Source organism: Mauremys mutica, chromosome 3 (assembly GCF_020497125.1).
Source record: "Mauremys mutica isolate MM-2020 ecotype Southern chromosome 3, ASM2049712v1, whole genome shotgun sequence".
NCBI classification, from domain to species: Eukaryota; Metazoa; Chordata; order Testudines; family Geoemydidae; genus Mauremys; species Mauremys mutica.
Window position 1 is genome coordinate 162832062 of NC_059074.1, and position 24065 is coordinate 162856126.

General features: G+C 40.0%; 1 protein-coding gene across 5 annotated transcripts in view; it reads left to right on the top strand.

Moving 5' to 3' along the window:
- The window catches only part of GPATCH2 (G-patch domain containing 2), a 185272-nt gene that overhangs the window by 11777 nt on the left and 149430 nt on the right, over positions 1-24065 (top strand). For all 5 annotated transcript variants that reach the window (XM_045010249.1, XM_045010248.1, XM_045010244.1 and 2 more), the window contains 3 exons: positions 7109-7825; positions 12884-12945; positions 23172-23348. In XM_045010249.1, coding sequence (XP_044866184.1) covers positions 7109-7825; positions 12884-12945; positions 23172-23348 — 956 coding nt within the window. The remainder of the gene's footprint in view (positions 1-7108; positions 7826-12883; positions 12946-23171; positions 23349-24065) is intronic.

Here is a 24065-nt window from a genome sequence, read left to right on the forward strand (position 1 = left end):
TTTGGATGAGGAAAGCCACATTCATGGGACTGTGTGATGAGCTCACCCCAGCCCTGCAGCGCAAGGACACAAGAATGAGAGCCACCCTGTTATTGGAGAAGCGCATGGCGATTGCACTGTGGAAGCCAATCCGTCACTAACAAAGTCAACAGTTGGACTTGTGTTGACAGAAGTGTGCAGGGTCATTAATTGCATCCTGCTCCGAAAGACCTTGACTCTGGGCATCTTGTGGATGGCTTTGCACAGATGGGCGTCCCTAAGTGTGGAGGGACAATAGATGGCATGCGTATTCCAATTCTGTCACAAGACCACCTAGCCACCAAGTACAATAATTGGAAGGGGTATTTTTCTATGGTTCTCCAGGCGCTTGTGGATCACCGTGGGCATTTCAAGGACATTAACGCAGACTGGTCCAAAAAGGTGCATGATGCATGCATCTTTTGGGACACTGGTCTGTTCAGGAATCCGCAAGCAGGGATTTTCTTCCCGGACCAGAAGATCACTGTAGGGGGAAGTTGAAATGCCCGTTTGGATCCTGGGAGACCCGGCTACCCCTTAATGCTGTGACTTATGAAGCCATACACGGGGAACATTGAAAGCAGCAAAGAGCGGCTCAACAACAAACTGAGCAAGTGCAGAATCATGACTGAGTGTACTTTTGGCCGTTTAAAGGCTCGCTGGCGCTGACTATATGGGAGGCTGGACCTGATGATGACAATATTCCTATGTTTATAGCCGCGTGCTGTACGCTCCATAATATTTGTGAAGGGAGGGGTGAAAGCTTCATTCAAGGCTGGACCGCTGAGGCTGAGCGCCTGGAGGCTGAATTTGAACAGCCAAAGACCAGGGCTATTAGAAGGGTTCAGCGTGGGGCCATAAGAATCAGGGATGCCTTGAGGCAGCAATTTGAAGCTGAAAGCCACCAATATTTGTTGTTATGCTTGGGAGTGCAGTGCTTGTAATGCTAGGAGGCGAATGTGATTGGTGCAACCAATGCACTGTGAAGGTTTAAGAAAATTGCTTGTTGCTTTGCAGGGCTCTGTTTGCTTTCAGTTGATGGAATAAAGATTACTTTCAAACCAAAACAATTCTTTTATTAAAAGACAACGACTGGAGGAGACAAAAAAAAATCAGCACTGGGGATTGGGGAAGGAAGGGTCCCAGAAGGAGGCGGGGTCCCGGGATAGTTAAAGATTTGTGTATCTCCAGGGGTCATATCCAACTTTGTCCTTTGGAGTACAGTGCAGTGGGTATTGTATTTCAGCAAGGCTATACTGCAGAGGGATGAGTGTTGAGTGCAGTGGGTACTGGGAGTCTGCAGAACTGGACTGTGACAATGCAAGAGTGAAATGCAGTGGGTACAGATTGGAGCCAGGAGGTTGGTAAGAGTGTATTGGCGGGGTCTGGGTGATGCATGGTAAAGAGTTTTTTTGCAACAGCGGCTGCTGGGGAGGGCGGGAGCGAAGCTGCTCAAGTTGCAGTGCTAGTAGCACCTGGAGCATGACCGCTTGGCACTCCATAACGATTAAGAGCCACTCCGTGACTTCGTTCTAGTGCGCCACGTTCTCCTTTCGGTCCCTCTTCTCGCTGTCTCGCACTCCTTTGATTCTTGTTTTTCAGCCGTGGAGTGTATCATGACATCACACAGAAAGTCCTCTTTAGTTTTTCGTGGCCGCTTTCTAATTCTGCACAGCCATTCAGCCAGCGATAACAAAGAGGGAGGCTGGGCTCCCAAGGTCATCTCTGTGAAACAAAAATGCAACATTTTAAAGAAGCAGCATTGTTTGCAATACACAGAACACTGATTCAGTGATTTAAAATACATCCACTATTCACATACCTGTCACTAACTAGCTGACGGAGTCAATCAACAGCTTGTTCCGCCGCTCAGACTAAGCATGTGGTGATGGTATGTGCATCATACAGAGACAAGTCTGCTTTCTGCAACCTTTCTGCCCCCATAACTCGCCTCAGCGATTTCCAAAATCAAATCCAATTACCAGGGGCCTTCTGTCCTGTTTGCGCTTTGCAAAGATTCGACAGCTGTGACTGGCTAGCCTCATCTGAGGTAGAAAAGAGCTCCTGGCTGCATGCATCTCTGACCTCGGAGTCATCCTCTGCCTCTGGGTCCCCTTCCACATCCTCATGCATGATTTCCTCCTCCTGGCTCGGTCCACTCTCGACTGGCACATTAGCCAGTGAAGTATCCACAGTGGCCTTCGCAGTGGAGGTGGGGTCGCCACCGAGTATTGTGTCCAGCTCTTTGTAGAACTGGCAGTTCGTGGGCGCAGCACCGGAGCAGCGGTTTGCCTCCCGCGCCTTGTGGTAGGTGTTCTGCAGCTCCTTCATTTTGACCCTGCACTGCAGTGTGTCCCATTCATGGCCCCTTTCTGTCATGCATCATGAAATCTGTCCATAGATATCATAATTCCTATGGCTGGAGCGCAGCTGGGGCTGGACAGTCTCCTCTCCCCAAGTGCTGATGAGGTCCAGCAGCTTGGCATTGCTCCAAGCGAGGGATCGCCTGGTGCGTGGAGCAGGCATGGCCACCTGGAAAGATGCACTGAGACCACTGCACGCATCACCGAGAAAACAGGAAGGGGACTTTCAAAATTCCAAAGGAATTTACGGGGTGGGGATGACGGTTGATCACCTGAGGGCAAGGCAGTAGAGTTCAAACTGATGACCAGAGAGGCAAGGACAGGCATTGTGGTACACCTCCCAGAGGCCAATCACAGGTCTGTAATCGACCAGGGTGTCTACACTGGCACTCTCATCGGGGTTTGGTTGTTTTTTTTTTACAGCGCTGCAACTGTACAGTTTCTGTGCGCTAAGAGACTTGGCAGTGTGTACACCTCGGGAGTTACAATGCAGAAAGCTGCTTTACACTGGCAAGTTCCTGTGCGGTAGACAGGGCCTAACACTTTGGTCTAGGCCAGGGAATAAAAGCTGCATAAATAGACTGTATGCTAATCAAGTGTTGTTCAACAAGGAACAAAGGTTGCACTGAAGTGCTTTATGTTCTTGATAAGCAGTCTTTTGCCAACCTAGGTATTTTGAATTTCATCAAATGTTGAATATAGTGAGTATTATGCCAGAGATGGGATAGTGATCATTTTTTTTCTAAGTGCTGAACTTGATTTATAACTGCCTACATGCTGACGAGAAATTAAAAAAAAAAAAAGGCAGTGTGGTACCCTGAGGCTCCCCTCATGCCAAGTTAAAACAATTTGAAAGCTCCCTTATACCTGTGAAGATGCAGCTCAACACCTTTTTTTATTTTGTGAGCCTGAAAAGATATGAAGTTGTCTTCACAGGTGTTAAGGGAGCTGTCCTGTCACATTAAGCTAACTTGACTGAAAACTTAAAAACCCACTCCACCCTCACAAACCACCAAACCATTTCTCCCCATGTAGGTAAGGCCAAATGTGCTTGTACGCTAAGGCCTTCTCTACGCTGGGTTTTCTGTGTGTGGGTTTTTTTAATAGTCACTAATATACCTGTATTGGTGCAAACTATGACTTGCATTTCTTTGAAACCGGTGTAAGCTGCTGTGGTGCAAGTCATGGTTTGCATTACTACAGCCACAGTGTTGGCTAAAATGTGTAGTGTAGACAAGTCATGAGAAAGGGAGAGAAGGAGAAGATGGCAGAAATAGAGAGACTTCTCAAATCTAAAAATGTAAAAATGGACCTATTACAAGATTTTCCTGTATAACTAGGCCGTCAGCCAATCTGTAGATTTGATTGGCTACCAGTTACTTTATTCTGTCTGAATTTTTCGATAAACAATGCTTTATTTGCATGACTACCTCTTTCGCTGATATCTACTGTAGTTATTTCTCAAACGCAAGGAAAATGATTTCTTGTGAGAGCCAGAAGGACTAAGGATAAGCAAAAAGTACTGGTACCTGATTTGTGTTTCTTGCTCAAAGGTGAGTGCCAGAAAGGTGCACATTCCTGGAAGGTGCTGCCAAGGTGTTGCTTGCAATTAGCAAGTGGCACAGGAAATGCCTGGTTATGTCAAGCAGTGACAGGAATAAGAGTTCAGTCATTATAACAGGCATAGAAAAAGTTGAAAAGTAAACATATATACAGTTTGACATCATGTATTTATCAAAATTGAGATAGTAAACTGTACTACTCTGTCTTTATGATTATGGTGATATGTCTTACAGCTGGCACAAATTATTTTCTTGAATTACTTCTGAAACTACTAAAAATAGCAGTACAGTTCGAGAGACGTCTCCTTGTAGATAAAACATTTAATGGTGAATTTGAATTTTTTCATAACTAAATTATAATTCACCTAGTACTCTTGGTCCATAGAACTGAAGACATTTAAGAAGGTGGTGGTATTCCCATTTTATATAGGGAAACGGAGACACAATGAGTTAAGTGAGTTGTCTAGGATTATACAACAAGTCACAGGCAGAGCAGGAAAGAGAGCTCAGGTATCCTGCCTCATGTTGGTGTGTAACCATTGGACCATCCTACTTAGCACCTTTAGGCCTGGGGCCGAGGATGGGTGAATGAGTGGGGGAAACTTGTGTGCTGTATGACTAAACTCTGTCTCCATTTGCAACCTGCTGATGTTGGTAGAAAATGGCTGACTCGTGTCTCCTTTCGTCCTGTTCTAAAACTATCTGAACAGCTTTCTTCTGGACACTCACCTACACAATTTACTGACCAATGTTTGTCCACTATATGTCACCAGGCATAACACAGTAGAGAGCACTAGAAGAAAGGAGGCTAATTACTTTGGGGCATCAGTCTGATCAGTTTGTTTCCATTCCTTCACCTGGGTGTTCTGCAGTAAATCTTACTGTTTTGGCTTTAGTTTTTTTGTTTTGTTTTTTAACTCAAGTACACAGATGTGTGAGCCTATTGAAGTATACTTGGTGATAAATATAGGTATGTCTACATTGCAGTTAAATGCCTGTGGCTGGCCTGTGCCAGCTGACTCAGGCTCCCAGGCTGCGGAACCCTGTGTAGATTTTTGGGCTTGGGCTGGAGCCCAGACTTTAGGACCCTGTGAGGTGGGAGGGTCCCAGAGCCCGGGCTGAGCCCAGAAGTCTACACTGCAATGAAACAGCCCTGTAGCCCGAGCAAGCCCCACAAGTCTGAGGCAGTTGTCACCGGCCAGCCATGGTTTTTTAATGCTAGTGAAGTGATGTGAGCTGTGGTGCAGAGTAAAATTCTTTCCTCATATCTGCATGATGCCTCTTAGTCAGATAGACTGTTTTCTCATAAAGTTGTAGGATTCCTACTGATGTGAGTGTGTAGATCAGAAAGGACAATTTTGCCTTTAATCTTCTAGACTTTCATTTAGGGGAAAGGTTCTCTCAACTTAATGTCACTCTAGAGAATCAATATTTTTAAAGATCAAATAGATATTAGTTGTTTGGGAAGACAATTAGTCACTATTAAAAATCTTACATAATCAAAACATTAGTGTTTCAGATTCGTCTTGGCACTTAGGTAGAATCAAGAGACAATTATCTTGTGACAACATTGTGACGTTCTCCTGGTTTATCTGAACCGGTGATCTGCTAGGTCACTCCAGTCCTCGACTCTGGGAGCCAGACCTACCCTGCTTCGCTGTGAGAACCCCCACTCCCGGGCTGTTCATGCACAGCCTCTAGCATGTAAGCTTCTCCCAGAATGTGAGTGAGCACTTTTGGCCAGCCACTGCTTTGATAGTGCAACCGAATGACACTAGCCAATATCTCCGGTCCCAGACACAACCTTAGGAACCTCCGTCTTGCAGTGTCCAGTTATGTCCACTGGATGCTGCAAGCTTATATGAGTGTGTCAATTTAACAAAGAAATTGATGGTGTACCAGGCTTGTTATCCCAAGGGGAGTCTTTGACATGCTTCAAACCAAACACATTGCTATCTGTAAAAGATAGATTTTAAGTGTTTATAAGTCAAAGCACAACAAGTGAGATTTGGTCAAGTGAAATAAAAGCAAAACGCATTCTAAGCTGATCTTAACACTTTCAGTGCCCTTACAAACACTTTCACCACAGGCTGGCTGGTTGCCCTTCAACCAGGCTCTCCCCTTTGATCAGCGCTTCAGTCACTTGGTGGTGGTGTCTGTAGATGGAGGTGGAAGAGGAGAGCGAGCATGGCAACTGTCTCTCCCTTTTATCATATCCTTTCTTCCCTCTTGGCTTTGCCCCCTGTGCACTCTCCCCCCCTTCAGGGTCAAGTGAGCATTACTTCATCCTAGTCCCAAATTGACCAAGGGAAGGGGGGTGACTCACTTGAGAGTCCAACAGGTCCTTTGTTGCTGCCTAGGCCAGTGTCCTTGTTCCTGCGAGGCTAGGCTGGGTTTGTCCCATACATATCCTGATGAGGTGTAAACTGCCCCTCTGTTCCTGGAGAGTTTTGCCTGGGCTTGTTTTAAGCTATGAGGACACATTTTCAGCCTCATAACTATATACATGAAATTACAACCTCTAACATTACTATAACATTACTACAATAACAATGGTTGCTGCATCATGAGCCTTCCGAAGACACCTGACATGACAAACTTTGCATTGGATACCACACAATCATATTATAAGGATGAACATAGGGGTGCAGGGTGTTCCCCTGACATACAGTGTCACAAACATTTTATCCTAATGACAACTTTTAACGTTGTGTTTAATAATATATACTATAAAGGAGAAAAAATGTATATTCAATTTCCTACTTTATAGATAATTTAAAATGTGCTCACTTGCTTCTAATTATATATTGACAGATTTTGCCAGTCTTCACAGATGACAGATTAACCCCCTGAAAACTATGATATTGAGATGAAATATTTGTAAATAAAAGCAATATTAGGAGGACTGCTAAAAATTGAAGGGTTTTTGTTGTTAAGATGGAAGTTAGGAGAGAGAGTGACATTACAAAGGGAAAGCCTCCTCATAAGTGTGTTGTAGTATTGGCTGATTTAGAAGACAGCTTTCTATAGAACTACAACAGTATTAAAAGTGCTGATCATAAGACTGTCTTTCACATTATAATGATATTGGTATATGAAAACATACTGCTGAAGTTGATGCACATTGTAATCAGTTTTGTTTTTGTTTTTTCTCTGCATATGTAGGCATTTCAGTAGGACTATGGAGGAACTAGTTCATGATCTGGTCTCAGCACTGGAAGAAAGTTCAGAGCAAGCCAGAGGAGGTTTTGCTGATACTGGAGATCACTCTCGCAGCGTGTCTTGTCTTCTAAAACGCCAGGCAAGAAAAAGGAGAGGACGAAAAAGACGTTCATTTACTACTCATCATCCTTGGGAGACTAGTCACTGTTTAAGTGAAGGTTCTGATTCCAGTCTAGAAGAACCAAGCAAGGACTATAGAGAGAATCATACTACTAATAAGAAAGACCACAGTGACTCTGATGATCAGTTGTTGGTTGCTAAACGCAGGCCTTCTTCAAATTTAAATAACATTAGAGGCAAAAGACCTCTGTGGCATGAGTCTGATTTGGCTCTTGACAATTTAGGAAACAGGACCCTGCGTAGGAGAAGAAAGGTGAAACGCATGGCAATAGACCCACCATCAGACGTCACAAATACACTAACATTGACCCAACAACAGGATAACAGCAGAGATCAAGAAATGGATAATGATAATAGATCTTACCAACATCAAGAATTTGCCAAGAGCAAAGTGAAAAAAAGAAAACTAGCTACAAGTAGGCAAGGACCAGAAATCTTGGATGAAGGAGTGGTTATAGAGAGTGAAGAAGCGAACCAGGCAAATAAGGACAAAATGGAGTATGAGGAGCAAAAGGGTTCAGATGAGAACATGAGTGACAGGTGATTGATTGTTTTTTCTTTTTCTATCAACTGAAACAAAATTCTTATATTGCTACTGTAGTGGTGTAGGTATTGACAAGTTTCATTTTCTTTATTCCAAAATTAAAATGCACTCAATAGCAGTAAATGTTAGGGGTCTTTCCTGATCCAGTAATACTAGAATACTGCTATTTCAGACATGTTGTATAAGGTTAAATTATAGCAATTCAGAGGAAATCTGATGGGTGGCAGAGAAGGTTCAAAGGAAACAATTACTTTATTACTTATACTAATTGTTTCAATATTAAGACCAAGAAAACAGGAATTTAAAAATGACTTAAATGTTACGTTATTGTATTATGCAAGGTATTTGAACTAGCACTTAATCACACACAAGGTAATTAAATAGCTTAGATTTTCCAACTTCTAGGCGCTGGTGCTTTGATTGTTGCTGGTATTCATCAGAAGATTATCAGTACAGTATATGGATATACCCGCTAGACGATCTGTGGGTCATGGGCATAAAAAGTCTATAGGTTGCCAAGAATGCACATCACTTACAAAATTCAAAAACCAATTTATAGTTCAGAAACACCTGAGCTTGCCATTAGAAAAATGGGATGATGATGATCTTTTGGCAGTATGCCTCAGTAATCTATTCCAGACAGCAGGCCTACCACAATAGTAATTGTTTCCAAAGTACTATTTTGACAATCAGTAAAGTGTCATTTTCCACCACACACAAGTGATGTTACCTGCAGGGTCTGATGATCCTGATCATGTTTATCCAGTTTTGTTTTGTTCTGAATGCAGAACTGTGAGCAGGGCAACTCCTATTTAAGACATAAATTCTGGCAATCTAGTGGCTAGACAGCAACGTTGTTCCTCATTTGTTGTAGGAGTCTTATCTATAAACTGCATTGAAACTTTTGCTTGTTGGCCATAGTTTAGGTGTGCTGTAGCGATGGCATGCATAGGTTCTTGGCTAGGGCAAGAAGAGAGGTTACTTATTCAGTATTGGTAAGTTACTGATTCCAATTACTCAGAAACCAATAAGGGGGATAGTATTTATTGAAGTTGCTTTTTATACTCTTTCCATCTGTTTTCTGAGAACTGTAGACAGTTTTTAAATCACAACAGGAATCCTGAGTCACCTTGCCACTGAAAAGAAACTGAATTTCATAGTGTCTCCACACTTGTATTGGACCAGAAGTAGGTCTTGTTGGTGCCTTTGTGTCTGAAACGCTTTCAGATTCCATCATGTTTGTCCTGTACTCTTGTAAATTTTTGTTGTTGTTAAATTTTAATACTTTTTAAAATGTCTTGTGCCAGAGGAGGGTAAAAATACTTCAGTGCAAAACTCATTAACCAGTGTTTGGGTGGAGGGAGCCAAGGTCAGGGGAAAATCCTCCAAACACCCCAAAAAGGGCAGCTTGCTTATTTCAAGTACAAAAATGACAAGTAGAATCCATAAGGGATAGTCATCTTTCTTGTACTTCAAGAAGGGGAAGGATAGCTCAGTGGTTTGAGCATTGGCTTGCTAAACCCAGGGTTGTGAGTTCAATCCTTGAGGGGGCCAATTAGGGATCTGGGGCAAAATCAGTACTTGGTCCTGCTAGTGAAGGCAGAGGGCTGGACTCAATGACCTTTCAGGGTCTCTTCCAGCTCTATGAGATAGGTATAGCTCCATATATCATCGACACTATCAGTTTAAAAAACATGCCCCTTTCTGGAAATACTTTACTTAGTAATACTGTAACAGAGAAAACTTTCTCTGGTTGTCATTTGCCAGCACTTTACTGCCAAATTTTGCCATTTTCACCCGTTTGTGTTCTTTAACACAGCAACAGGGGGCAGGGAAACCTTTTTTTTCTTAAAAAAAAACAAACAAAAAAAACCAAAATGAAAATGTGACTGCAAAACCACAATGTGACAAGGAGATTCAGAGGCATATGGAGTACTCAAACTACTTTTAACTCTAATTTTCAATTGGCTAGACTTCAACTTGATGGTGCCCATTAAATGCATTACTACTATATGATTCTATCACTTTATTTCACAAGAGGAACAAGAAACATACTAGCAAGCCTCTGTGCAACTATTGTGTTCTGAAAGCATTGACAGAGATAAAAAGTCTTCCTAAAACTGTGTGCTAGACACAGAGGTAAATTACTGAAAACATTTTGGTAAGATTCATGTCTTCAGTAATACTGCTGAGTCACATTTGAACTCTAGGTTCCAGAGTTATCAAGTCTGCCATGCCAATTTTCATTTGCCCACATATGAAGGCTTTGTTTTCCGGATAATTTTGTTGTGTGTATATTTCAATGGGCCACATCTTCCACATTTACAATTCTTCCAGCAGCAGTCCCTGTGCCTATAGTATGATGCCCCAACGGAGGCAGGGGCTTCATTGTGTTATGCTAAAACTCTTCATCTATTGAGCGTGCTCTGCAAAGTCTTCAAATGCTTAAAGCTTTTATTGTATGGCACCACTCTGTATAAATTGATCAAGAGCAAATGCCTCAGTGAAGATTACTTAAATACCAAAGTTCAAATTGCAAACTTAAAGGGAAGAGATGAGTATGGTTCTCTTAAGGTTTGCCTGTAAGAACAGTTTGGTTCATGGCAAGATGGGGTATAAATCTACCTTGTAGTAAATATCTGTATAGACCCTGCTGATGATCTTTAAAATGATCAATCACTGCTTTAATCTTGAAATACTATAAAGCAAATCTTAGTGTCTTCTTTCCGCAAAGTATCCCATTCCCACTTTAATTCCACCATAGACAATTTAGTATATTTCACAATTCTAAATGTCCCACAACTTTACATCACATTTCTTTTTTAGAATGAACTGTTTGGTTGAAGCTTTCCACCTATCTAAAAGTATTTCCTTAATGCACTTTAATCCATTCCCATTTCAAAGTGGGTGGATCAAAGCTGTCTATGGATGGAACTTTTAGTGTGTGGCAGCAGAATCTACATGGATGCTTAGTGGGCTGCAGGATAGTATTGGATAGACTTACACCTCAGCTTGCCATGAATTCAGTAAGTGTTTTGTATACGCAAGCCCTTATAAAATGAGAACTTGTGTGTGAGATGGGGAAGAATAGATTTTTTTTTTGTCTTGTTTCCCAAAATTCAAATGGCTGAAAGGATTCTTGAACTTAAAATAAATAAATTTAAAAAATGTTGTTTTTTAAAAAAGATATGTGATGTAAAGTTGTAGGACATTTATAATTGTAAAAGTATGCAGAACTGTCTGATGGAATTAAGCGAGGAGGGGATATTTTTCAGAAAGAAGGCACTAGGATTTGCTTAGCTTTATAGCATTTCAAGGTTCAAGCTCTGCTTGATCACTTTTATAGCTCATAAGATTTGCCATCTTTATATTGAGGACCATTATCTTTAGTTAAGTGCTTAAGTCTCTGACTGTACTGGGATAAAAGAGATTGTAAATGCTGCTTATATAGTAAGAAGTTACTGTATACAGAAGAAGATATGGCAGAGTTTTAGAACACATCTTTAAGAAATATGACAGCTGCACATATTAGCAAGTCACTGCTGCTTGTCTATCTACATCAGGCCCAATTTCAAGCCCTGTTTGAACTCCTTCTAAAGGAAGATATAAAAACAATTAACCATATAATTAGTTCTAGAAACTGAAATCAGATATTGTCCAAACCTAAAACTAATTCTGGTTTCAATTTCTGAGAGAGAAATTGGGAAAACTAAATAATTTCATTTTTTCCCCCCAGCAAGCAAATTCATGCCTAAACCAAAAAGCAGTTAAAACAGCTAATTTAAGAGTAAGGTTTAGAGCTAACTTTTAAGAATGGGTGTGAGGAATGAAACCAAAAATGAAATATATATTTTTAAAAATACTTATGAGTTGGTGTCTAGGTTGAAATATATAAAATGAAGTGGATTTTGCTTCATATTGAAGACAAGCTATATAATATAGGAAAAATACTTAAGGTGTTTAATTTTCCTTAACGTAACACCCATAAAAGCATACTACATTGAACATTAATTTGAAATGCACACCTTTTTCTTGATTTTTATGTCTTTAGGTGAACTGACATATTTTTTTAAAAATTAACCCATACTTCACTGTAAAAAAATATTGTGAGAATACAATTCCCTGAAGAACATAAAAGCATTTCTCCACTTAACCTCCACCCTAGATGTAAACTCAATGTCATGGCCTGTGCTATAGTTTAAGCACAGGAGGCTGGTTTAATATTTTTAGACACACTTTTAATTTACAATAACGTGAGATGCTTGTGTACAATCAAGGGAGAACAAAACACTTCACCCTCATCCATGATCTCTAATTTTATATATAGGAGTAGATGTGTGTGTGTGCGCGTGTGTGTGTGTGCTGTGCATCCATCTTATAGACAGACATCTTGTTTAAGGCCACATCAGAAGTTACAGAAAAGTAAATTATAACCTGCATTTTCTCTCTTGCTGTTATAATCATATTGATCATATTCATTTTTCTCAGGGTGACCTTTACTTTGATTTAACGGATTGTCATTCTTGCAAACTTTTCTTTCTTACCAAGTAATATAGTTGTAGTGAATCCTTAAGCAAAGTATTGTCCAGAATATTTGCAAATGTTAAGAACAGTAGTTCCTTCTCCAGACTCTTGTATTTCATGTGTTGGAAGAAAGGCTTAGACTGCTTTTTGTTTTGAGATCTTTTTACCCCCATTTTATTGAGCAGTGGTGTTCTGGGATCAAGCTGAACTGTATAGCAATAGACGAGCAGTGAGCATTTGATGGAAGCAGATGATAAAATGCATCAATTGTGTCAGCTCCTTGCTGCAGTCACATATGGCTTATTGCCAGGGTCCCATTAGATTCCTGTAGTTTTATGTGACAAAAATAATGTGTTCTGTAGTTAATGGAACTAGGATATTTGCAGTTTGATTAAAAACAAAATCTTATTTTCTTTCAGATTATTGTCAGCCTTAAGTTCTATCTGAGAACAGCCTCCTCTCTTTTTAAAATTTTACAAGTGAGAGATCAATTGTTCTTTTGATCTGTTTGTTTCTTTTCTTTATTACAGTGAATCCAGCAGCCTGAGTAGCAGTGATGCTGGTTTGTTTACCAATGATGAGGGAAGACAAGGTACTGAAACGTCATTAATTTTTTTTGCCAAACTGCATCAGTTTAAATTCTGTAATCATTACAAGTTATTTCATTGGTTGGTGAAATTGCTTTAACAGACTGCCTAGTGAGTTGAGGTACAGCTTTTTTTTCCCCTAGCTTCTTAAATGTTATGGAAAAGTGTCCTGTCTCGTTGACCTTAAGTAATTAAATTCCTTGATTATTTCAAAAGGCTGGTATGTAAAGCTTATAATATTAGGGAAGATTGTGTTTTAAGACTGGTATTGAGTACATCTTGCATACCTCAATCTCTTCAGTATTCTATCTGACAAGTTCACAAGAGACTGGTAGCCCTTCCCACATTTATCCAGAATGTTTTAAAAAACAAGGGCTGGATATAGTGATGATAGTTCTCTGAACAACGACTAAGTGTCTCTTATCAATCCAAAATAAGACTGAAAAGCCCAATATTATTTAGGGAGTTTTCTCCCCACTGAGGATTTCCTACACATCTTAAACTTTTCACTTTTCCTTTGGACAGTGTGATTTCAGTAAAAATCTACCTGTAATTTAAAGTGCAGCTAATGCCCCAAGGCTATCATGTTGGCATACATCAGAAAGCAGATTACTGTATTTATGAATCAAAGGTACTGGTGGTGAAATATATTAAACCATCTTTTCAATTCAGATGTGTAACCATTTTAATTGTATTTTAAATCTAGTATAGCTTAATCCCCCTTTTTAGTTAATTTTTTTGGAAATGATTATTGGATTTATTGAAAGTGCAGAGTATTTTCTTAAACAGTAAAAGGGGGCATCAGGTTGCAAAATAACAAAATATTACAGATTTAGACAATATTAGTTTGGTTATACAAAGGCTATACATATACTGTTTCTCAAAAGTTGTCAGTAATTTGTTTTTAATCAGTTTGTGCCAGTTGCTCCATCCTTCCACACTAATGTTACTAATAGTGGGATTTCTTCAAAGCATAGGGTCAAGTCCTGCTTGCCTTGTTCATACAAGTAAGACACGCAATATTTGGGCCTTAATGTATATTTTTTTACTTCAGGTAACACAGGACTCTTCTTTGAGGAATTTAAGGTATCCTTGAAATAACAGTTGACTCAGTTTTTCTGACTTCAGAGCAGAATTTTTTTTTTTCCTTTTCAATTAGACATTTCCAGAATGGTTCCCTGTACCATGGCATTCCCGTCAGCATTTTGTGATGTTTTTTCTTCTGTTTTGTAAGGCTTAGTGTGCAAGATTATCTAACAATGGTTTTCATTGTTGGTTTTTTCTTGCGGGGGACATGAACTTTTCACAGTGGTTTGTTTTAGATCCTTCAAATCCTCTGCAGAAAGTGCCTATTTAATTTCCTTTTATCAACTATTTGTCTGTAAGTTATAATTCATTCCTATTTGTTTCTTGACCAGAGAGATCTGTTTATCTTGTAATTTCCTTATATATTGAGGTACCAGAAGGCTAGTGTTAATTGTAGTATTAACCTTGCATCTGAAGATGTGGGTTTTTTACCCAAGAAAGCTTATGCCCAAATAAATCTGTCTTTAAGGTGCCACCGGACTCCTTGTTGTTTTTGTGGATACAGACTAACATGGCTACCCCTCTGATACTTGTTGTATTATGATTTTGTAAATGTCTTAACTGTAAGTTTAAAACAATTGGCGTTCTAACCTACTTTTTTGGTGTAATTGTGTTTGATTTGTTTTTTAAAACACCTGTATTTCCCTATATAAAATAATCTGGGCCATAAATGGTGTTTACTTCTGATCTGAAATATCCCTCCGAGTATTATTTGTTCTTCATATATTCCAATGTTGAAAACATCGTAAAGCAAAGGTTAGTTCATATAATTATTTTCTTGGGGGCATTATTGGTCAATAAGTAGTAATTTTTTTCAGTGGTGTCACATTCCTTTTTTCAGTCCATAGCCATTCAGTTTTATCATTTCTGATCCTTTCCAACAATAATTTTAATTGAGTTGCAGAGGATTATAACTATAAATTTTGCAGGCTTAACCTCTATTTCAAGAATTGTATTTTTTCTTTGTCCCCATTTCATGTTGCGACTTGATATTTATCAGTTATTTGTGTCTATTTTGTGAGGGTTTCTAGTGGAAAGTAATGGTTCCAAAATAGCATTCTTAGACGATAGTGAGATTAATTATTGCTCTGTGTAGGAAAGATAATGTCACAACAGATCATCACCATTTTTAATCTCTTAATTTTTGGACTAGTTACTTCTGTGGAGAAATAAAATGAATTCTTTGCATCAGTTTTCATGGCTGAGGATGTGAGGGAGATTTCCAAACCTGAGCCATTCCCAATCTGAAGAACTGTCCCAGATTGAGGTATCGTTAAATGAGGTTTTAGAACAAATTAGCTCTGTCAAGCGATTAAAACAATTAATCGTGTGATTAATCACACTCTTATAAATAATAGAATACCATTTATTTAAATATTTTGGGATGTTTTCTAAATTTTCAAATATATTGATTTCAGTTACAGCACAGAATACAAAGTATACACTGCTCACTTTATATTTATTTTTTATTACAAGTATTTCACTGTAAAAAAAACAAGAAATAGTATTTTTCTCAATTCACCTAATACAAACACTGTAGTGCAATCTCTTTATCATGAAAGTTGAACTTACAAATAAAACAATGTAAAATTAGAGCCTGCAAATCCACTCAGTACTACTTCAGCCAATTGCTCAGACAAACAATTATGGTTACAGTTTGCAGGAGATAATGCTGCCCACTTCTTTTTTTACAATGTCACCTGAAAGTGAGAACAGGCATTCACGTGGCACTGTTGTAGCCGGTGCCTCAAGATATTTACGTATCAGATGTGCTAAAGATTCATATGTCCCATCATGCGTCAACCACCATTCCAGAGGACATGCGTCCATGCTGATGATGGGTTTTGCTCGATAACAATCCAAAGCAGAGTGGACAGACTTATGTTCATTTTCATCATCTGAGTCAGATGCCACCAGCAGGTTGATTTTATTTTTTTTGGTGGTTCTGGTTCTGTAGTTTCCGTATCTGAGTGTTGCTCTTTTAAGTCTTCTGAAAGCATACTCCACATCTCGTCCCTCTCAGATATTGGACAGTATTTCAGATTCTTAAACCTTGAGTCAAGTGCTATAGCTATTTTGGGGAATCTCGCATTGGTACCTTCCTTAAGTTTTGTCAAATCTGCTATGAAAGAGTTCTTAAAACAGACATGTGCTGGGTCATCATCTGAGACTATGATATGAAATATATGGCAGAATGCAGGTAAAACAGAACAGGAGACATACAATGCTCCCCCCAAGAGTTCAGTCACAAATATAATTAAGACATTATTTTTTTAACGAGCATCATCAGTATGGAAGTATGTCCTCTGGAATGGTGGCCGAAGAATGAAGGGGCATACAAATGCTTAGCATATCTGACATGTAAATATTTTGCAATGCCGGCTACAATAGTGCCATGTGAATGTCTGTTCTCACTCTCAGGTGACATTGTAAAAAAGAAGCGGGCAGCATTATCTCCTGCAAATTTTAACCAAACTTGTTAAAAGTTAAGCAGGGAGCTCAAGGGCCAGCTTAAAATGGCAGGTGGGCCATATCCGGCCCACGGGCTGTAGTTTGCCCACCCCAGCACTAAGTTAAAACAAGATTAGGTTGTGTATTTCTCTGCATTTAATGGGTGCAATGTTTATGAAGTATTGCATAATTGTAGGGTTTCTGATGCACAATATTGTTTTTTGATATACCACTGAGTATGCTGGGACTTGTAGTTGCACATACTATAACTTAACCCAGACCATTCTGCTATAATTACTTTTTTACATGTCTTGAATGGTTAAGTGCCTAAATTAAACTATGAGAAAGTTTGGTTTGCTAAAATGTTGGCTCAGTATTGTCAATATAAACTGCCTTTAAAAATTATATTTTATTCAATTTTCCTTCAAAAATAAGAGAAGAGGGGAAAAAAGAACAGATGAGCAAAGGAATAGGAAAGGAAAGGAAAAGAAAGAGGGCAGGCAGCTGAAAGGAGGGCAGCATTTCAATCTCCGTCTGCCTGGAACCAATTAAACATTTATTAAAAAAACAAAAAAAAAGTTAGACCAAATCTTTTTGTTAAGAGTTCACTAGGGACCACAAATCCATTTTTTAATACAGGAGCATGTAGAGAACACAGACAGTTAATCTTGTTGGAGACCTTTAAAGAAGTTTTCTGACTCTTAAGGCTTTTGAAAGACATGGGTCTCTTCTCCATGCTGTACATGGTACATGTCTTGAAACAGTTTATGGTATTTAAGGCCTTTTTGCAGCTAGCCATGTTCCTTGCATTATTAAAAGCAGCCCTGTGTTTCACATTATGTCCAGCAAAGTTCTGAAAAATCATGATCCTAGGATTAAAAGCATTCCAGCATTCATTCTTCTCCCTAGCTTTCTATATAATAAACTAAGAATACATTTCAGGAAATGGACAATAGTGGCATTTGATTTAGTGCCATGGCAGGCTTTGGGGCAGGGTACTTTTATGCCTCTGGTAAATTACAATCTCTGCACAGAGCTGGGGGACTTCCCCTTTTATCCCCCTCCAGGACCCCCACAATTTGCAAATTACTACACAAGGATCACCTTAAAGGTTTCCAAATTGTTTTCAAGGAGCTGATCTCACTGATATTATGCTGAATTTGAATCTGGGTACCTAGATTTGATCTTCAGTGCCAGATACAAATCCCTCAGCCTCCCTTACAAACCCAGTCAGATTTAACAGGGAAGAGTCAAATGTAATTGTAGCTGGCATTGTGAACATGGTGGACTTAATTTCCATTGTGTCATCTGCAACCCTTTTCGAAAGGACCATAACAGCTCCACTCTCCTCCTCAGCAGCAATCTTGTCAGGGGACGGGAGGGGAAGGGAGGAGAGGCCTCAATCTTTTGTTGTTCTGGGATCTAACAGATGGCTTAGAAGTGCCTCATGGCATTTATGATGCTTTATATTTTTTAAATGGTCTTTGGGGTATGGGAGTAGACCTTCTGGCTCTAGTCTGTACCCGCTGCACTCCACTCTTGCCCTGTCTCAGTCGAGCCCTGCGGACTCCCTGTACCCACTGCATTCAACATCTGTCCCTCTGTAGTTTAGCCTTGCTGAAGTACAGTACCTGCTCTGCTGTACTGGACATACACAAATCTTTAACCATCCCGGGACCCCGCCTCCTTCTGGGACCCTCCCATCCCCCACAGTGCTAATTTTTTTGTCTTCTCCAGTTGTTGTTTTTTAATAAAAGGATTGTTTTGGTTTGAAAGAAATCTTTATTCCATCAACTGAAAGCAAACAGAGCCCTGCAAAGCAACAGGCAATTTTCTTAAACCTTCACAGTACATTGTCTGCACCAATCACAATCACCTTTTAAGCATTACAAGCACTGTACTCCCAAGCATAACAACAAATATTGGTGGCTTTCAGCTTCAAATTGCTGCCTCAAGGCATCCCTGATTCTTATGGCCCCACGCTGACCCTTCTAATAGCCCTGGTCTTTGGCTGTTCAAATTCAGCCTCCAGGCACCCAGCCTCAGCGGTCCTGCCTTGAATGAAGCTTTCACCCTTCCCTTCACAAATATTATGGAGTGTACAGCATGCGACTATAAGCATAGGAATATTGTCATAAGCAGGTCCTGTCTCCTATATAGGCAGCACCAGCGGGCCCTTAAACAGCCAAAAGCACACTCAACAGTCATTCTGCACTTGCTCAGCTTGTTGTTGAACCGCTCTTTTTGCTGCTGTCAAGATTCCCCATGTATGGCTTCAAAAGTCATTGCATTAAAGGGTAGGCAGGGTCTCCCAGGATCACAATGGGCATTTCTACGGTGATCTTCTGGTCCGGGGAGAAAGTAGCTTGCAGCTTCCTGAAAAGGCCAGTGTTCTGAAAGATGCATGCATCATGCACCTTTTTGGACCAGTCTGTGTTAATGTCCTTGAAACGTCCACGGTGATCCACAAGAGCCTGGAGAACAATAGAGAAATACCCCTTGTGATTATTGTACTTGGTGGCTATGTGGTCTTGTGCCAGAATTGGAATATGCATACCATCTATCGCCCGTCCGCAGTTAGGGAAGCCCATTTGTGCAAAGTCATCCACAATGTGCCCAGAGTCACGGTCTTTCGGAGCAGGATGAGATTATGGCCCTGCACACTTCTGTCAACATGAGTTCAACCGTCGACTTTCCCGCTCTGAACTGATTAGCGACTGCACTGTGGAAACCGACCGGTCGCCATGCACTTCTCCAATAGCAGGGCAGCTCTCATTTTCGTGTCCTTGCGCTGCAGGCCTGGAGTGAGCTCATCACACAGAAATGTGGCTTTCCTCATCCAAAAGTTTTGCAGCCACTGCTCGTCATCCCAGACGTGCATGACGATTTGATCCCACGACTCAGTGCTTGTTTCCCGAACCCCAAAGCAGCGTTCCAGTGTGGTCATCACCTCCGTGAATGCTACAAGCAATCTCGTGTTGTAGCTACTACATGTGGCGAGATGAATGTCAAACTCCTCTTGCCTTTGTAATTTAAGGAATAACTCCACTGCCACTCGTGACGTGTTAGTGAGAGTGAGCAGCATATTGGTCAACAGTGCAGGATCCATTCCTGCAGACTGAAGAGGCAGAGCGCGCAGTACACAAATCATTGAAAGATGGTGCCAAATGCAGATGGAAGCATATTGCTGGTACGTGAAGCAATGCATCGTGAGACATTGGAACAGGACCCAGGATGCCCCGTGACCCACTCTTATTGGCAGAAGAGATGCTCTGTGGGATAGATGCCCAGAGTGCATCGCTCCGAATACAAGAAGGCTAATGGCATTTTGGGTTGTATAAGTAGGGGCATTTCCAGCAGATCGAGGGATGTGATCATTCCCCTCTACTCAGCACTGGTGAGGCCTCATTTGGAGTACTGTGTCCAGTTTTGGGCCCCACACTACAAGAAGGATGTGGATAAATTGGAGAGAGTCCAGCGGAGGGCAACAAAAATGATTAGGGGGCTGGAGCACATGACTTATGAGGAGAGGCTGAGGGAACTGGGATTGTTTAGTCTGCAGAAGAGAAGAATGAGGGGGGATTTGATAGCTGCTTTCAACTACCTGAAAGGGGGTTCCAAAGAGGATGGATCTAGACTCTTCTCAGTGGTAGAAGATGACAGAACAAGGAGTAATGGTCTCAAGTTGCAGAGGGGGAGGTTTAGGTTGGACATTAGGAAAAACTTTTTCACTAGTAGGGTGGTGAAGAACTGGAATGGGTTACCTAGGGAGGTGGTGGAATCTCCTTCCTTAGAGGTTTTTAAGGTCAGGCTTGACAAAGCCCTGGCTGGGATGATTTAGTTGGGTTTGGTCCTGCTTTGAGCAGGGGGTTGGACTAGATGACCTCCTGAGGTCCCTTCCAACCCTGAGATTCTATGATTCTATGAACTGCAAGTGCCGCAAGTATGAACAAGCTATTGCGCAGGCAGCTGACAGTGTAAACACATAACAGCGGTTTCCCTTCAGCACTCTCTGAGCGGCAATGTAACTGCCGGTGATGTAACTCTGCCAGTGTAGACATACCCTTAATTAAACAGTCAAAGAGTAGGTGGCCAAATAAACATCTTGCAAGTCAGGAGGCTCGGGTTCTGTTCCGAGTTCTGCCATGGACCTCCTGTGTAGCCTTGAGCAAATTACTTAAGCTCTTTGTGCGGTAGCTTTCCAATAAGCAAAATTGAAATAATTATACTTAACTTCCTTCTGAGATACAAGTATTGTTATTCTACCTACTATAGAGTACCAGTAGTAGCCAGTCTCTTTAATGCTGAAGAACTTGCAGTGCAGTCTGTTGCTTGATGGAAGTATGTAGTTACTCTGTGTGTTCACAAAAGTTGAGCAGCAGATTGCTATTTACAAATCATGTTTAGCCACCAGTGATCCATTCATTATTTGTTTTTTTTCCCATAGTTCCTGAACTTAAATATGGGTACAAGAAAATCTGCTTTTCTCTATACCAGACATCAGCCTAATTTGAATCATCAGTCCCAATAGTTGAGGCTTGAGCTTGGCAGAGTTACAAGTCATTTTTAGTATTGCTTAATCCTTTTTTTCTGTTCACAAATTTCAGTTATAGCCTGTTTCATTTAACTGACTTTCTGTAACCAAATATTTGAACAAATTTCACTAGTACAAAAGTTTGTGAAAAACTAAATGAAAGGGGTTTGAATAGAGCCAGATTGAAATGAAAATGTTTTCAGTCTTTTGCCCACCACTGTTCTTCTAGCTCTGAGGATCGTCATGGATTAGATCCACAGAGAGAAATTCAGCTTGACCTTGAGGAAGGCAAGGATAGAATTAATGAGGGGCAGACTTTGTGAAAAGTCACAGCAAAATAGATATGTGCCAGTGTGAGAATTGGGAGAGTGAAATATGCTGAATTCCTCAATAGACATTAAGTGTACAAAAAATCCCTGTTTCCAGGTTTCTCCTCCTACTTCCCCGTCTTCCCCACTTCTGTGTTACTGCTCATTCTACAGGTGGCTTTTTTCCCCTCTTATTTCTTCTCTTACCCTTTTCTGGAACCTATCAATTTTGGTGTTAGTAGTTACCACTGAGGATTTTAAGGCCATCGTTTAATCCATGAGGGACCAGTGAGATGTTTTGATTCTTCTTGACACTGGACTCAGCCAGGCCAGAACCAGCACTTCCAGCCAGTAGTGCTATGCTTGGCCTGATATTGGGGAATTGCCTCAGATCTGAATTACAAAATTGAATCGTGGATTATTATAATATCTGTTTTTCCACCTTTCCTCAAGGCTATGCTTGGATTTTCATGACAATGTGTTCTTTTTGTTGTCAGAGTGACAACAACATTTAGCACAATCGAAGTGCAAGTAACAAATTGCTGATCATGTTACAGATTATCCCATATTCAAATATTAAAATATGCTGGGATACTTCACAAAATACATCTGATATGTAAAGTATTCCGTGGCTGACATAAACTTGACTGTGTAAAGCCACCTATCTATTTAATCACATTTAAATGAATAATTTTCCTTAAATGTTTTTAGCCATATTAAATGTTTGTTAAACATTCATGTAATGGGTGTTTCATGTAGTCTTGCAGATTTAAGTGTGAAAGGCATGGTACAGTTTTATACTTGGAAATAGTTATGATGAACAAATTGGATACTTTAAAGATAGGTTATGTACAACTACACTACCAGGCATGGTACCAGACTGATAACATACTTCTTTTAAAACTCCTGGATTTACAGACAGTAAGTGAAGTTTTAAGAGGATATTGTCGGATTTAACAGATTTCCTACTAAATGGAGGCAAGTAAGTGGAGAATTAGCAACTCAGGACCTCAATGATAGAATGATGGTCTCAAACTTTTGTTTAAAATACAGTTCTCTGTACTCTTCTTTTTTTTACTACCTCTACATGTTTGTACAAAAGAGTGTTTTTAAAACTTAGCAGTTCACCTTTAATTAAATGTTTGTTGGGGGAGGGGATTATTTTTTATATCAGATTAGTTAAAGGCAGACTTTGATGTTTAATGTTGAATTTTTCTTGCTTTTGCCATTGTCTCTCTAATATTTACTGAAAATGTCCATAAAATATTTTTGTTAAAAATGACTAACTTCAAAATGCAATACAGTGTATTTCTCAGTATATTTCATGGTACTGTCACTTTTCATTTAAAATCAACTTTTTCAAAACTTATTTCTTAATGAAGTTAATCAGATTAATTTTATTTAGTCACATCTGTTCATGATTGTTTCCCCCTTTTACATGCCATACAAATCATGAAATTAAGCTAATTATATACCATTATCAGCTGCAAAGAACTGGTTTCACAGTTTTATACCTTTTAATTCCCAGCAGGAGATTAAGGCTTGTGTTTTGTTAATGGGAAAAGAGCAGTAACTTAAATGGATTTCCCTGCAGTTATCGCCAAAGGATTAACCAGTTTATTATTGTTTTTCACATTTCTAAATTGGTTCTAAAACATTACATTTCATGTGTTCTTATTGATGGCATTACTTGTCATGCTATTAAAACCTATTCTCCAAGCAGAGTTGTTATATACAAATAATTGCAGTACAACTATAAAGCAAAAAAAAAAAAATTGTGATTACAAGTGTGGTTTCTGTGGATAATAAACCTGTATTTTTTGGGGTGGGGTGGTTTATTATATTTACACAGGTGATGATGAGCAGAGTGACTGGTTTCATGAAAATGAATCTGGCGGTGCGTGTGGAATCACTGGGGTCGGTCACTGGTGGGAACAGGACTCAGAGTTGGAGAAAGAATTGCCTGATCCAGTCTTTGAAAGTATCTTAACTGGTGCTTTCCCTCTTATGTCCCATTCAGGGAAGAGAGGTCAGTAACGCTCAAAGGCTGAATAATATAGTAGCTTGGGTTCAGTGAAAATATGTCTGTAGTCTGCATCTGATATGTAAAGTGTGTGACGGTTGGTCTTGATCTTACAGTTTCATTAGTTTGAGAATTTTCACGATTTTTTTTAGAGCTGTGCTAAGACTGGAAATTGCAATCATTGGCAAATGTATCTCTCAAGTTCAGGAGGTACAAAATTGATTATTTTTCTTAAGCCCTTATCTTGCAAACCTGTACTCCTACAAGAGTCCCACTGATTGCAGTGACTTCAATGGAATTTTTTGGGAACATCTACATTGCAGTTGGGTGCAAACTGTAGTTTGCAGCTTTTATAGACATACCTCATCTAGCTAGGTTGCTAAAAATAGGAGCGAGGGTGCTGTAACATCAACTCAGGCTTCGGTGTGGGTTGCACAAAGCCACCTGACACCCCGTCCCCCCCCCATCATGTACTCACTTGTGCAGACTGTGCCAAAGTTCACACCTCTGTGTCCTCACTACTGTTTTTAGCAAGCTAGTTAGATTAAAGGTAGCACAGGTATGTCTACACAAACTGCAAATCTGCAACCCTTGATGCAATGCAAATGTACCCTTTATGTGGGTCAGGGTTTGCAGAATCAGCCCCTAAACTTGTAATTCAATAGCTTTCATAAAATAATTCAATAGTTTTAGAAACGAAACAAAATGGTGCAGCTGTAAAAT